General features: G+C 65.7%; 1 protein-coding gene across 2 annotated transcripts in view; it reads left to right on the top strand.

Moving 5' to 3' along the window:
- The window catches only part of TTYH3 (tweety family member 3), a 29,140-nt gene that overhangs the window by 7,973 nt on the left and 8,682 nt on the right, over positions 1-12,485 (top strand). For both annotated transcript variants that reach the window (XM_027125623.1, XM_027125622.1), the window contains exons 2-10: positions 7,750-7,919; positions 8,128-8,239; positions 8,382-8,602; positions 8,900-8,995; positions 9,160-9,232; positions 9,505-9,580; positions 10,674-10,729; positions 11,462-11,554; positions 12,243-12,335. In XM_027125623.1, the coding sequence (XP_026981424.1) occupies positions 7,750-7,919; positions 8,128-8,239; positions 8,382-8,602; positions 8,900-8,995; positions 9,160-9,232; positions 9,505-9,580; positions 10,674-10,729; positions 11,462-11,554; positions 12,243-12,335 (990 nt within the window). The remainder of the gene's footprint in view (positions 1-7,749; positions 7,920-8,127; positions 8,240-8,381; positions 8,603-8,899; positions 8,996-9,159; positions 9,233-9,504; positions 9,581-10,673; positions 10,730-11,461; positions 11,555-12,242; positions 12,336-12,485) is intronic.

The following is a 12,485-nucleotide window of genomic DNA, read 5'->3' as shown; positions in this document are numbered from 1 at the left end:
TGGGTGTCACCCCTGGCCTGGGGGATGGGTGTCACCCCTGGCCTGGGTGTCACCCCTGCCCTGGGGGATGGGTGTCACCCCTGCCCTGGGTGGTCTGGGCACCAACAAGGCCGTGTGTGTAGCTTGGCTACAGTGGGTGCCGAGGCAGAGGGCCAGCGCTAGGGGAGGGGGCAGTGCCATGTGGGGTGCGTCCTTCCCAGTGGGAGACCGCAGACGTAGGAGCTGTGGCAGCAGCTCAGCCTGGTGCCCCTCCCCTTTCCTCTCCCAGGCCCAGGGCTCCAGCCAGGACATCTCTGGGTTCCTAGAGGGTGCCTTGGGGTGTGGGACGCTGCCAGCCTCCTGGACGCCCTGACCTGGCCTCTTCCTCTGGAGAAGGGCCTTTGGCAGCCCCAGGGCTGAGGTGGACAAGCCCCAGAGGCACTGGAGGGGTCCACGGCTCCCCCTTCCCACTCCATCCCTATCTACTGGAGCCGCCGCCCTGCTGCCTTGGTCACAGCTGCCAGGGCCTCCCAGGACGCCGGTCTGCAGCCTGGACCTGGTGCTGGGCCCTCACTCGCACTGTCCCTCTCTGGGAGTGCTCACCCCACACCTCACCGTGCCCTGCGGGCACCCGCTGACCCTGTAATGGCAGTTTAGGGCACCCCCGGAAGCTCCTGCACCCCTCCCCCGATCTCCCTGGTTCCCACAGTCTGTGCTTCCAGGCCTGCACTGCTGGGGTCTTGGGAGATGCCAGCCCACCAGGAGCTGTGTCTGCGGGTCCCATGCCCCCGTCCCCAGGGCCAGGCCTGGCGCTGAGTGTGGACACCCTGTGTGTAGTGGTCCTCAGTCGGGCCAGCTCCGGAGGCCCTGTGCGTGGTGAGGCCGGTGTGGCCGACGTGAGGACACGGCAGTGCGGGCCGGTGAGCTCCCGGGTCCCGGGTGGAATTTGGACTTGCCTCCTCTTTGGAGCTCGCTGTTTACCAGCTGGCCAGGCCACCTCCCGGAGAGTTGTTACAGGGGGAGAGGGGCAGCCCTTCTCCGGGGGCTCCCGCTCTGGCAGGCACACAGCCCTCCCAGCGGTGGGACCTCAGGCTGCGGTCACGCCCCCGGGCTGGGATCCCGGCCCCACCCCACTAGCACATGACCTGAAGGAAGAGCCCGATCTCCCGGAGCCTACCCAAGTCACCCCTGGACTGCTGGTCCCAAGTCTCCCTGCCAGCGCCGGCGCCTGGGTGCACGTGATTTCCCACAAGGAGGTCCCGCCACTGGGACGGCAGGGTGGCGGGGAAGCGGCCTCTGGCGCTGTGCTTGGGGCAGCCATGGGCCCACACTTCCCATCAGAACCTCCGTGGGGGTCTCCCAGTGGGGCGGTGTCTCCCCAGCCTGGCCGCGGGCTTTGGCGGCCTGCAGAGGGGCTGAGTGGACAGGCCAGTTCTCGGGGTCAGTTGCTGGTGGCACGGCAGCGGCTCTGCCGGCAGGGGTGCGTGTTCAGCAGGCAGTGTGTCCGTGCTTCTGATGTGCTCCCCGCGTGTGGCGTGCTCCCTCGCAGGCTTCCGTGCCACGTGCTGCCAGGACGCCTAGATGAGCTGCCTGTGCAGGTGACACGTGGAGGTGCTGCCGCAGGGTCACGCGTGGCCCTGCCGGCCTGGTGGCCTGGGGCCTCCCGGTGCAGCCCGAGCCGGCGCTGTGTGGTGCGCATACCCGTGCGCTGACAGCCCACATCTGGGCTGTGCCGAAGGAGCAGAGCGGGCGGGGGGCGGGGGGGGGCGCAGCAGGTCGTGGCGGGGACAGGCCTCCAGCCTTGTGCGCTCTCTCGCTGTGGCCTTCCGGCTGCGATGGGGCTCAGCCTCTGCTGCACGGGCTTTTATTAGTAAGATTTGGTGACACAGCATGGCCCTCCCCTTAACAGGGCCGGCTGGAGAGCCCCCTTGCAGCCGGACTGAGCTGGGGATCCGCCCACCCTGTTGGGACCACCCACCTGCACAGGGAGCCCGCCGAGGCTCACACCGAGACCACCTCTGCCCTCGGGCCCCTGTCCCTTGTCCCCTTGCCGGGGCTGGGAGGAGCCGCTGGAGTCCAGGGACTTGTCGGGTCCCCTGATAGGCCTCAGATGTGGGCCTGGGCCTGAAATGGGATGGAGTGAGGCTTCAGACCCTGAGCTCTGGCTCATCAGGTGTTTCCAGAGCCGGTGGGGACTTTGGGGGCCTTAGGGCCTGGGGGGAGCGCCTGGACACAGGGCCGGGCAGGGGCCTCCTTGGTGGATACATTCCACGGCCGGGGCTGCAGGGCCTTGGGGCCGGTGGGGTGGGCTAGGGCTGAGAAACAGCAGCTGTAGGGCCGGGAGGGGTGGGTGGACAGGGCCCCCCCAGCCCCGTGCACGTGTGTCCACGCCAAGTCCTCACAGCACAGTGCTTGAGGCGCGCTCAGGTGGCGGACGGCCAGCGCTGTGGCGCGCGGTCAGGATACGGGCCCCAGCGCCTTGTCTCGCCTGACTGAGTGCTGACATCACTTCCATCACAGATGGAAAATTCCGTTTGGTCAGAGCCCAGATGCTGATCAAACATTTCCCATTCAGAGGGGACGCCAGGCTGTTGAAAGGGAAGGCGGGGCCGCCACGGGAACGCCAGGGGAAGGCTGTTCTCTGGACGAGGGCAGAGGTCAGGCCAGGCCCCCCGGCCCCTGGGCGGGAGGAAGCAGCCGCCCGCTGCCGTGTGCCCCAGGCCTGGCTCCGGCACCCACGTGGGCTCTGCTGGTCCGCCCGCTGCCGTGCGCCCCAGGCCTGGCCCCGGCACCCACGTGGGCTCTGCTGGTCTGCAGCAGTGGGCTGGGACCCTGTGTCATCCAGGAAGAGGGTGCTGACACCTCTCCACAGGGCTGAGTGAGGCTGTCCTGGTGGAGGCCCCGCAGCCTGCCTCCCGGGGCTGTGCCAGGGGCCCACGAGCAGCCCAGTGGGGTCCAGGTTTAAGGCTGGCCTCGTCCAGGAGGAAGCCGTCCTGCCAGAGAGGGAGCTGGCCCAGGCTGTCAGAGCTTGGGGTGGGGGGCAGGGGCCCCGTGTTTCCGAGTGTCCACTGTGGGCCAGGCCTCAGGGCCAGAGGGGGCACCACCCCAGCTAAATTGATGAGCTTAGCAAGGCCTTTCCAGCGCCCCCTAGGGGAGGCAGACAGACCTCTGTGGGCAGACAGACCCGGCGCTTAAAGGGTGGAAATAGGGCCCTGTCATCACGGTCAGGAAGGGCTTTCTGGAGCTGGGCAGACAGCACAGGAGGGGAGGGGGCGGAACCCCAGCTGCCCGGACGCCTGGCTTCCTGTGTGTTGGGCTAAAAAGGTGACATATAGCACCTGGGTCTTTGCCTGTCCTTGCCTTCAGGGAAGCCTCTGGAAGTCACTCTCCTGCCCTCAGGTACCCCTCCCGGAGCCCCGGGACACACTCTCACCCTCAAGGCCCTGGACCCGGGGTTCCCCGGCGCTGGGCCTGCCTTGCCCCTGCCTGTCACTTGTTCAGCCCGTGAGGCAGGGGTGGGACAGGAGGCTCCTCCCCCAGGGCTGTGACTCTTAGGGCCCCCAGGCAGGTGGCTGTGGCTGTGCCTGTGCGTGAGGCTGCCCTCGGCTGGCTGACGCCTCTCTCCGCTCCCCGTCGCTGGCAGGGGTCCGATGCCCAGGTGCTTGGGAACCCCTCCCCGCCTGCCCCCCCAAGACCACAGAGCTTCCAGCCACAGGCTGCTGTTGGCACTGCTGCTGGGAGCTCAGGGGCGGCAGCTTCACGTGCGTGTGTGAGTGTACGTGTGTGGGTGTGAGTGAGCATGTGAACACGTGTGGGCATGAATACGCGGGGGTGGGCGTGAACGTGCACACGCCCACTTTGTCCGTGAGCGGCCTGGACTCCCCCCCAGCAGCTGGGACAGCGGCTCCCTTTCCCCAGCCCACCTGGCTGCGTGGGTAGAGCTGGCCTGGGAGCAGTACCCCGAGGGCTCCCCACGGAGGCACTGTTCTAGGTCTTTATGGGTGTTAGCTCGTTTCATCTCACAGCAGCCCTGCTAGGTAAGGGAGTGACGCCACTGTCCCTGTTCTATACGTGGGGAAACTGAGGCACAGGGACACTGACACACGGTCACATTCTAGAAGCAGGCAAAGCAGCGTTCGAACCCCAGCCCTCTGGTTCCCCTCAAGACTAGCCGCCCCCCTGGGCTGGGCAGGAGCCACTCCCTCACACCTCTGTCCAGCAGCAGGCGGTTCTGCCTCCTGGTGGGGACACCCGGGGTGTCCCTCCCCTCAACCTCTGCTCCTGGGGGACTGGGCACCAGCAGGGACTGCGGCATCGCCATAAGCCGGCCCTTCTCCCACGTGACAGCTGGGAGGGACTGGGAAATGTCACATTCCCAGAAGAGGAAGCCGGGCCTGCGGGAGCCGCACTGGCTCTCACGTGGCAGAGCTGGGAGCAGGCCAGGGGCCTCCCACGGCTGGCTGAAAAGAGCTACTGGCAGGTTTCTGGGTTCGTGTTTTAATTATAAAGGTAGTATGGTTCGCGGTTTAGGGGAAAAAAAAAAAAGATAACCAAAAAAGAAAAAAAAAGAACCCAACAACAAAAAACAAACGAAATCAAAGCTGTAGGAGATCCAAGTGCGCCTCCCGGGTGCCCAGGCCTGGCACGGCGCCTTCTGGGCAGTGTCAGCTGTGGTGGCCTCTGCCCAGAGGGCTCTCCCCCGACCTGCTGGATGACGATGCGCCCTTGCAGACTCGCCCTGCTACTCCTGCCTGTTCTGCTTGTTCTGTTCTTCATGGCCCGGCTCCCATCCAGCAGGCCCCAGCCCCGGCCTCCTGCAGCAGCCGGGCAGCCCCGAGGACGGGGGGTCTGCCTGTCGGGCGCCTGCCAGGCCCTGGCACCTGACACGTTTCCCAGACAAGCCCAGACAAGCGGTGAGCCCAGCTGTGCCCCACCCCGGCCTTGCCCCAGGCGCTAGGATCCTGCTTGGCCAGTGACGCTTATCTTACCTTAGTTTTCTCATCTGGCGAACGGGAGTGGTGGTCCTGGCGCCACCCAGGCTGTGGTCTAGGCCCGCGAGCTCTTTGGCAAGCCCCGATGACCGTGTGAACCCTGGCCTCGTGCGCTGCCAGGCTGGGTGGACTCAGGGCCCCAGCGGGGGTGCCGCCTGCCCTGGGCCCGATTCCCCAGCTTCCTCACCCCAAGAGGGGTTTCCTTGAGGGGGTGCGTGTAGATGTACTGATTTCAGCATCAGCTCCACACACGCTGTGTTCTGCACGTGGGGGCGGGTGAGGGGATCCGGCAGGAGAGGTGGCGCGAGGTGGGCGGTGGTAGGCGGGCTCCGGCTGCGGCAGGAGGGGCAGCGGTCGCTGCCAGCGCTCGGCCGAGCTGGGGCTGGCGGGGGCCAGGCTGGTGAATGGGGCTCGTCGCTGGTGGAGACGTCTAGGCAGGCGTGTGGCGTGGTCTGACTGAGGATTTAGGGGAGCAGCCCGCAGGCGGGGGCGGCAGGGCCTGCGGCCGCTGTGCTTGCTCTCCAGCTCGTGCGTGTGAAGGCGGAGCACACGAGGCGGTGCTGTTCTCGCACCCTGCTGTGTGCTGTGGGCTGGGGCGGGGTTTGTGGCTGACACTAGGCCCCTAAGGTGAGTCCCTTCCCCCATGACTGGCGCCTGTCCCTGTGACGGCCCTTGATTTCCACCGGAGACCCCCTGCTGTGGCCTGGCTGGTGTCCCTATGTGACCTTGGACAACCTCTCTCCCCCCGCCACTGGCCTCGGGGTCCCCTCTGTGACGCGAGCACCCTGGGCCCGCTCCCTTCCCCCACCCAGCTGGTGGGCCAGGGTGGCCAGGTCCTGTCAGACGCTCCTGCCTGTGCTGCAGCCCCGTGGCGGTGCCCCGGCCTTTCCCAAGAGGGTGCCCCCTGCTGGACCTCACGCGGGAGGGCAGAGGCCCAGCCTCCAAACAGCACATCGGCCCCAGGGCACCCACGTGGCTTTGGATCATGGCTGGAGGTGCAGGCCCCGGTCAGGGGGAAGGTGGGAGAGCCCTGCCTCGGGTGTGGGGGTCATCAGGGATGGAGGGCTGGGCAGGCTGGCTGCTGGGAGGGCAGGGGGTGCCGTCCTGCGTCTGCCGCCTGGCAGCTGTCTCCTGGGAGACAGCCGCTGGGCACCAGCGCTGTGGTCCAGCGGTCCCAGTGCCTCTGTGGCTGAGCCTCTGGTCCCGAGGGGGCCCCGCAGGGGGCAGGCGGGCCTGGGGCGTTCCACCCCCCGGTGGCTCCGTAGGCTCACGGCCACGTCGCTGAGTGTCAGGATGCGGAGAGGGTGTTTCCAGGTCCCCCTGAGGTCTGCTTCTCTGTAGTAGTGCCGGCAGGGGCAGCTAAGGGGTGTCCATGGTCGCACCGCCGTGGGGTGGGCACCTCTCTGTGGTACTTACTTGGACCGCCCACGAGGTGTGCACGGTCAGGGCTAGCCTGCTGCCCTGCAGCCCTGTGTCAGCTGCCACTAAACCCAGCAAAGCACGTGTGGGCAGAAAGGCTGTGATGTGGGCGCATGGGTTCTTCCTCCTTACCTCCTCTGAGGCTGTTGTTTGTTTGTTTGTTTGTTTGGGGTTTTTTTTGCGGTACGCGGGCCTCTCACTGCTGTGGCCTCTCCCGTTGCCGAGCATAGGCTCCGGACGCGCAGGCTCAGCGGCCATGGCTCACGGGCCTAGCCACTCCGCGGCATGTGGGATCTTCCCGGACCGGGGCACGAACCTGTGTCCCCTGCATCGGCAGGCGGACTCTCAACCACTGCGCCACCAGGGAAGCCCTGAGGCTGTTTTTTTAACTGGTGAAATAGTGGTGAAGCACTGGGCCAGGCAAACTGAAGAGCGTGGTGCCCAGACCAGGCCGGGCTGGTGCCTGTTGTGACAGATGAAGGCTCTGGGCTGTGTCCCTGTTACCCTGTCCACCTGAGGCCCCAGCCCAGGACTGAGCCCGCAGCGCGTGTCACCGCTGGATCCAGTCAGCTGCTTTCCGTGGGGGATGCTGGCCTCAGTGACAGAAGGGTGCTGGGGGGCAGTTCCTCGTCCCCTGGTGCCTCCTGGGATGTGGTCGGAGCGTGCTGGCCCTTCCGGCTGCCCGGGGTTCAGGGGCTCACAGAGGCGGTCAGATCCAGAGTAGTCTCCGCACTCAGGGTGAGGATGGTGACAGTGCTGACGGCCCCACACCCAGGGCCCTGCAGCAGGTGTGGGTGGCCTTCCCTGAGACTCTGTGCCTACCTCTTGTGGGGAGGCAGCATCACCCCCTGTTTACAAAAGAGAAACTGAGGCTCAGGGAGAGTAAGGGCCTTCCCTGGCCACGTGGCCAGTCAGCAACTGTGCTGGCCCTGCCCAGGGTCCCCCGCCAGCACCTCCTCACAGCGCCTGGGCCGGAATCCCTGTTCAAAGATATGTGCCTTGGGCTCTGGGGCCCAGGATGTGGTGGGCTCCCGTGGGGAGCACACAGGGCCTGGGCAGGGTTAGGAGAAGGGATCCCATGGTCTTGCCCACCTGGGCCCTCCCAGTGGGGCTTAGAGTCTTGGTGTCTAGGAATGAAGACATGAGTCAGGGGTCCCGAGTCTGGGGTCCTGAGTCTGGGTGACCACAGGCACATCACCCAGGTGCTGGGAGCCTCTATCCCCAGGGCTGGGGGAGGGTTCAGTGGGAGAGTGTGCCGGTCCCGTGGCCCAGGCGCAGGTGGAATTCGCTGGTACTGCAGTTGGGTGCAGAGCCAGGGCGGGGGTCCACACCTCCAACACCACTTCCCAACCTCCCTCAGGCGCTGCTGCTGCTGGGGGCGGCCGCGCTGGCCTGCCTCGCCCTGGACCTCCTCTTCCTGCTCGTCTACTCCTTCTGGCTGTGCTGCCGGCGGCGCAAGAGCGAGGAGCACCTGGACGCCGACTGCTGCTGCACCGCGTGGTGCGTCATCATCGCCACTCTGGTCTGCAGGTGAGCGCGCGGGGCGGGCCGGGTGGGGGCGTGGCCAGCGAGGGGCGTGGCCAGACTGGGAGGGGCGGGCAGGATAGAGGGGTGACTGGGCCGAGAGGAGAGGGGCCGGGTGGACCGGCCGGGGGCGGGGCGGGGGCGGGGCAAACTGGGGGCGGAGCGGGCCGGGGCTCCCGGGCCTGTGCCCTCATGCGGCCCCGCCCTGTCCCAGCGCCGGTATCGCCGTGGGGTTCTACGGCAATGGGGAGACCAGTGACGGCATACATCGGGCCACCTACTCGCTCCGCCACGCCAACCGCACGGTGGCGGGGGTCCAGGACCGCGTGAGTGGCCGCATGGGAGGGGCCTCTTTTCCTGCTCCTAAACTGCGTGTGTGCGCGTGTGCCCCAGTGTGTGGGAGCGAGGCGTGGGCGTGTGTGGGAGCGGGCCCGTGCCCCGGCTCACGCCACCCCGAACCTGGCGCAGGTGTGGGACACCGCAGCTGCCCTGAACCGCTCGGCGGAGCCCAGCCTGCAGAGCCTGGAGCGGCAGCTGGCCGCCCGGCCAGAGCCCCTGCGGGCTGTCCAGCGGCTGCAGAGCCTGCTCGAAACGCTGCTGGGCTACACGGCTGCCATCCCATTTTGGAGGAACCCAGCCGTGTCTCTGGAGGCGCTGGCCGAGCAGGTGGACCTCTATGACTGGTACAGGTGCGGCCCTCTTTCCTTCCTGCCCCGCTCGGTTCCCACTAGTCTCTATGGGCCAGTCGGCGCCCAGCTCCCAGTGCCTGAGGTCTTTTGGGGCGAGGGGCTGGGGCCACTGGTGGTCACTGTGGCAGGAGTCCCCCATGGGGACATACGTTACAAGAGTGAGGGCAGTCTCCATATCCCAGAACTGCCTGTGGAAGCTCCTCTGGGCTGTTTGCCTGGCTCTGCCCCAGCAGCCCCTTTCTGCCGCCCTGGGATTGGGCCCTCTGGGCCCAGCCCATGTGTACGCTGTGCCCCCAGGTGGCTGGGCTACTTGGGCCTGCTGCTGTTCGACGTGGCCATCTGCCTCCTGGTACTGGTCGGCCTCATCCGCAGCTCCAAGGGGATCCTGGTCGGGTGAGTCTGTGGGCCCTCAGGGCAGGGGGAGGGGGTGGGGCACCTGCAGCGCCATGTCCCCCGAGTCAGCCCTGTCCCACCCTCCTGTCTGTGGGTCCAGCCTGGCACGGGGTGCAGCCCTCATCCCGGCCTGGAGGGTGCTGACTGACTCTCTTTGCCCCAAGGGTCTGCCTGCTGGGGGTCCTGGCCCTAATCATCAGCTGGGGCGCACTGGGCTTGGAGCTGGCCGTGTCTGTGGTAGGTGATGGAGAGCACAGGTGGTCCCCGTCTGCTGGCCAAGCACGGGGGGTGGGGTGGGGGATGCCACACTCATCACCCCTCCCCTCTTCCCCTGGGGGCCTGTCGCGGGGACACGGCCCGTCAGTCCCCGCCGCCTGCAGACTCACGCCACCTTCCTGAGCCAAATGCAGACCCTGGGGGACCAGGCTCCACCCCTGAGAGCTGAGGGGTCTGGGGCGGGGGGACGCCCAGCTCAGTCATCCCATCCTCCTTGCCTGCACCCACCCCAGGGCTCCAGCGACTTCTGCGTGGACCCCGACACCTACGTGACCAGGATGGTGGAGGAGCGCTCGGTGCTGAGCGGGGGTGAGTCTGCAGTTGTGTCCCAGCAGTCCCAGCCACACGTGAGTGCCAGCTGCTGCCTGCAGGGCCACAGGCCATCTGGGTCAGGCCTTGCGCTGGCTCCGTTGACAGGTGGCGAAAGTCAAGCGTGGGGCTTCCTTATGTTTCCGACATAAGTTCCGCAGGAACCCAGATCTTGGCGGCCAAGTATGGGTGCGGCGCGGAGAGGCTGCCCTGGGCCGTGATGGACCTCACTCCTGGCCCACGTCGTGCACTGGATCCCAGAGAGCCGCCAAGAAGGGACCAGAGAGCACAGGGCGGGGGTGGGGGGGCAGGTGTTAGGCAGTTGGGGTCCAAGGCTTCTTCCCCAGCTCTGGCTGGGCTTGAAAAATCTTAGGTTTTCAAAATCAGAATTATAAGTGAATCCCCATCTCTGAACGTTGGACACTGAATCAACACCTGTTTTAATGGGGATGAGCAGGCCACCTGCACGCTCCGGCTTCGTGCCCCCCTTTTTGGGGTGACATTCTGGCCTAAGAACTGTTCTGCCCAACTGGTCTGGGAGCAGATGCCCGCCCAGGTGACCTCTGACTCCTTGCCCACCCCCAGTGCCCTGTCTGCTGCTCCCCAGGGAGGGGAGATACGAGGCCGCCCCCCAAGAGAGAACTGTGCACATTTCAGGAACATGGCTCAGAGGAGAAGGGCCTGGGCCCTGGCCCCAGGCTCCCTGGAGACCATGTGCCCCCTCACACCTGCACGCTCACAGATACAGACAGGTGCACACGTGTAAATGCGCACACATGTGCAGACGTGCGCATAGACACCCACGTGTGCAGACATACGCGTGTCCACAGATACACCTACACACACGACACGCAGACACAGCCGCACACATGCAGATAGGTGCGCGCACACGTGTACGTGCACACGTGCAGATACTGGCATACACATAAATATATACAAGCAAGCACACGTGTGTCTAGCATACATGCAGGCGTGGAGACACCCATATACACGTATACACAGACACGCACGTGTAGACATACATCACATGCAGACGCACACAGGCACATGCGGACGGCTGGAGTGGCTCAGCCGCCCTGACCTCTCTCCACAGACATCCTTCAGTACTACCTGGCCTGCTCACCCCGTGCCGCCAACCCCTTCCAGCAGGTGAGAGCTCGGCTGCTCCGGCCCCGCAGAGCATTGGTCCCTGGCCCCTGCCCCCAGGTGCCCGCAGACCACGAGGCCCACTCTCACACCTCGTCGGGCCCCAGGAGCTGTCGGGGGGCAGTTGGGCGAACGCCACGCTGACATTGCTAACTGCCCCGGGGTTACCACCCTGACAACCTCAGCGCAAGCCTTTTGGGGTGGCCTGCTTAATGCCCTCGCATCCCTGGGACTGCTTTCATTTCTCAGGCTGCCCCAGCCATCCCTGTAGGACAAAGCCAATTGTCTGGCGGGTGTGGGAGGAGCCCAGGGAAGCCCCATGGAAGCAGGGGTCCTGTACCTGCTGTGTGGAATACCTGGATGGATGTTGGCATGATGGAATTTGAAGGAAAGCCATGTAGCCCACTGCCTGTCATTCCACGTAACTGTGTGGCCCTCTGGGGTCCTCAGCACTGTTTATCTGCTCTAAAGACGCTGTATGTTCACTGTGTTGCCTCTGGGGTGTGTGGTCATCTGGGGGGCCAAGAAGAGGTGTCCCACAGGCCCACAGAGCAGACTGCCGGGCACAGCCATCCCACCCCATGAGCTCGTGGCCTCACAGGCTGGACGCCCCTTGGGCCGGCAGAAGCCAAGGGCACTGGAGCTGGCCTGCGCCGCGTGTGGGTGGGGACCTCGGGGAGGGAGAGACGGCTGCCCCCACCCCCGCTGGAATCAGCCGGCCTCTCTGTGGAGCAGAAGCTGTCGGGCAGCCACAAGGCTCTGGTGGAGATGCAGGACGTGGTGGCTGAGCTCCTGAAGACCGTCCCGCGGGAGCACCCAGCCGCCAAGGTGAGGGATTGTGGGTGTGGTCAGTGGAGCCAGTGGGATCCCTCTTCGCATCACGAAAGGGAGGTGGGGTGCAGACACTGCTCAGGCTGCCTCCCGCGGGACCCTGCTGGGGGGTCTGGCCTTCTCTCCCACCTGCCATCCTTCCCCTCACGTCCCCGAGGATTTTTGGTAGGTTTTACAATGCAGACACACTCACACACACTCACACACGTGTGCGCACACACACACTCACACACATGCACAGACACACATACACTTTAGGACCAGTCTCACTCTGCACAGAGTATCTTGGACAGTGTTTTGTCCCTTAAGATATTCTGAAAATTTCCATTGTCTTAAACTGTTCCTTAAAACGTGATTTTTAAAAGAACCAGGCCCGTGTCAGGGGACACGCGGGCGTTTGCTGTTTCTCCCGTTACAACAAAGGCCCAGCCCTGGTGGCCACGTGGGCAGGTGCTGTGCGTCCGTCTCCTCGCTGTCCCCCTCACGTCTTCAGCAGCCCCCTGAGACCAGGGCACAGACTTGGGGGGTCCCCCTTTCTCAAAGCCAAGGGTCCTCAGGGCCTGTGCCAGGACTGTGGGGGTCAAGGGGGTCTCGACGGCAGGGTGTGGGGTGGAGGGAGGCCTGTGGCAGGCTCAGGACCCTTTCCGGAACGTTGTGCTGACCTTGTGTGGTCCACGCCCTCCAGGACCCCCTGCTCCGTGTCCAGGAGGTGCTGAACGGCACGGAGGTGAACCTGCAGCACCTCACCGCCTTGGTGGACTGCCGCAGCCTGCACCTGGTGAGAGCCGTCTCCTAGAGCCGGCCCACGGCTGGGCAGGCTGGGCAGGCACGGGGGGCAGCAGGGAGCAGTGGGGAACAGCTAGGGGCAGAGTAAGGGGAGGGGGAGGGGCTAGGGGAGGGGTGGGTGAGGTCAGGGGGAGGGGAGCAG

The sequence above is a fragment of the Aethalodelphis obliquidens genome, unplaced genomic scaffold, assembly GCF_003676395.1.
Source record: "Aethalodelphis obliquidens isolate GAN/ISIS:26980383/991018 unplaced genomic scaffold, ASM367639v1 scaffold30, whole genome shotgun sequence".
NCBI lineage: Eukaryota > Metazoa > Chordata > Mammalia > Artiodactyla > Delphinidae > Aethalodelphis > Aethalodelphis obliquidens.
The sequence above is the reverse complement of the archived record's forward strand: the minus strand, read 5'-3'. Positions and strand labels throughout refer to the sequence as shown.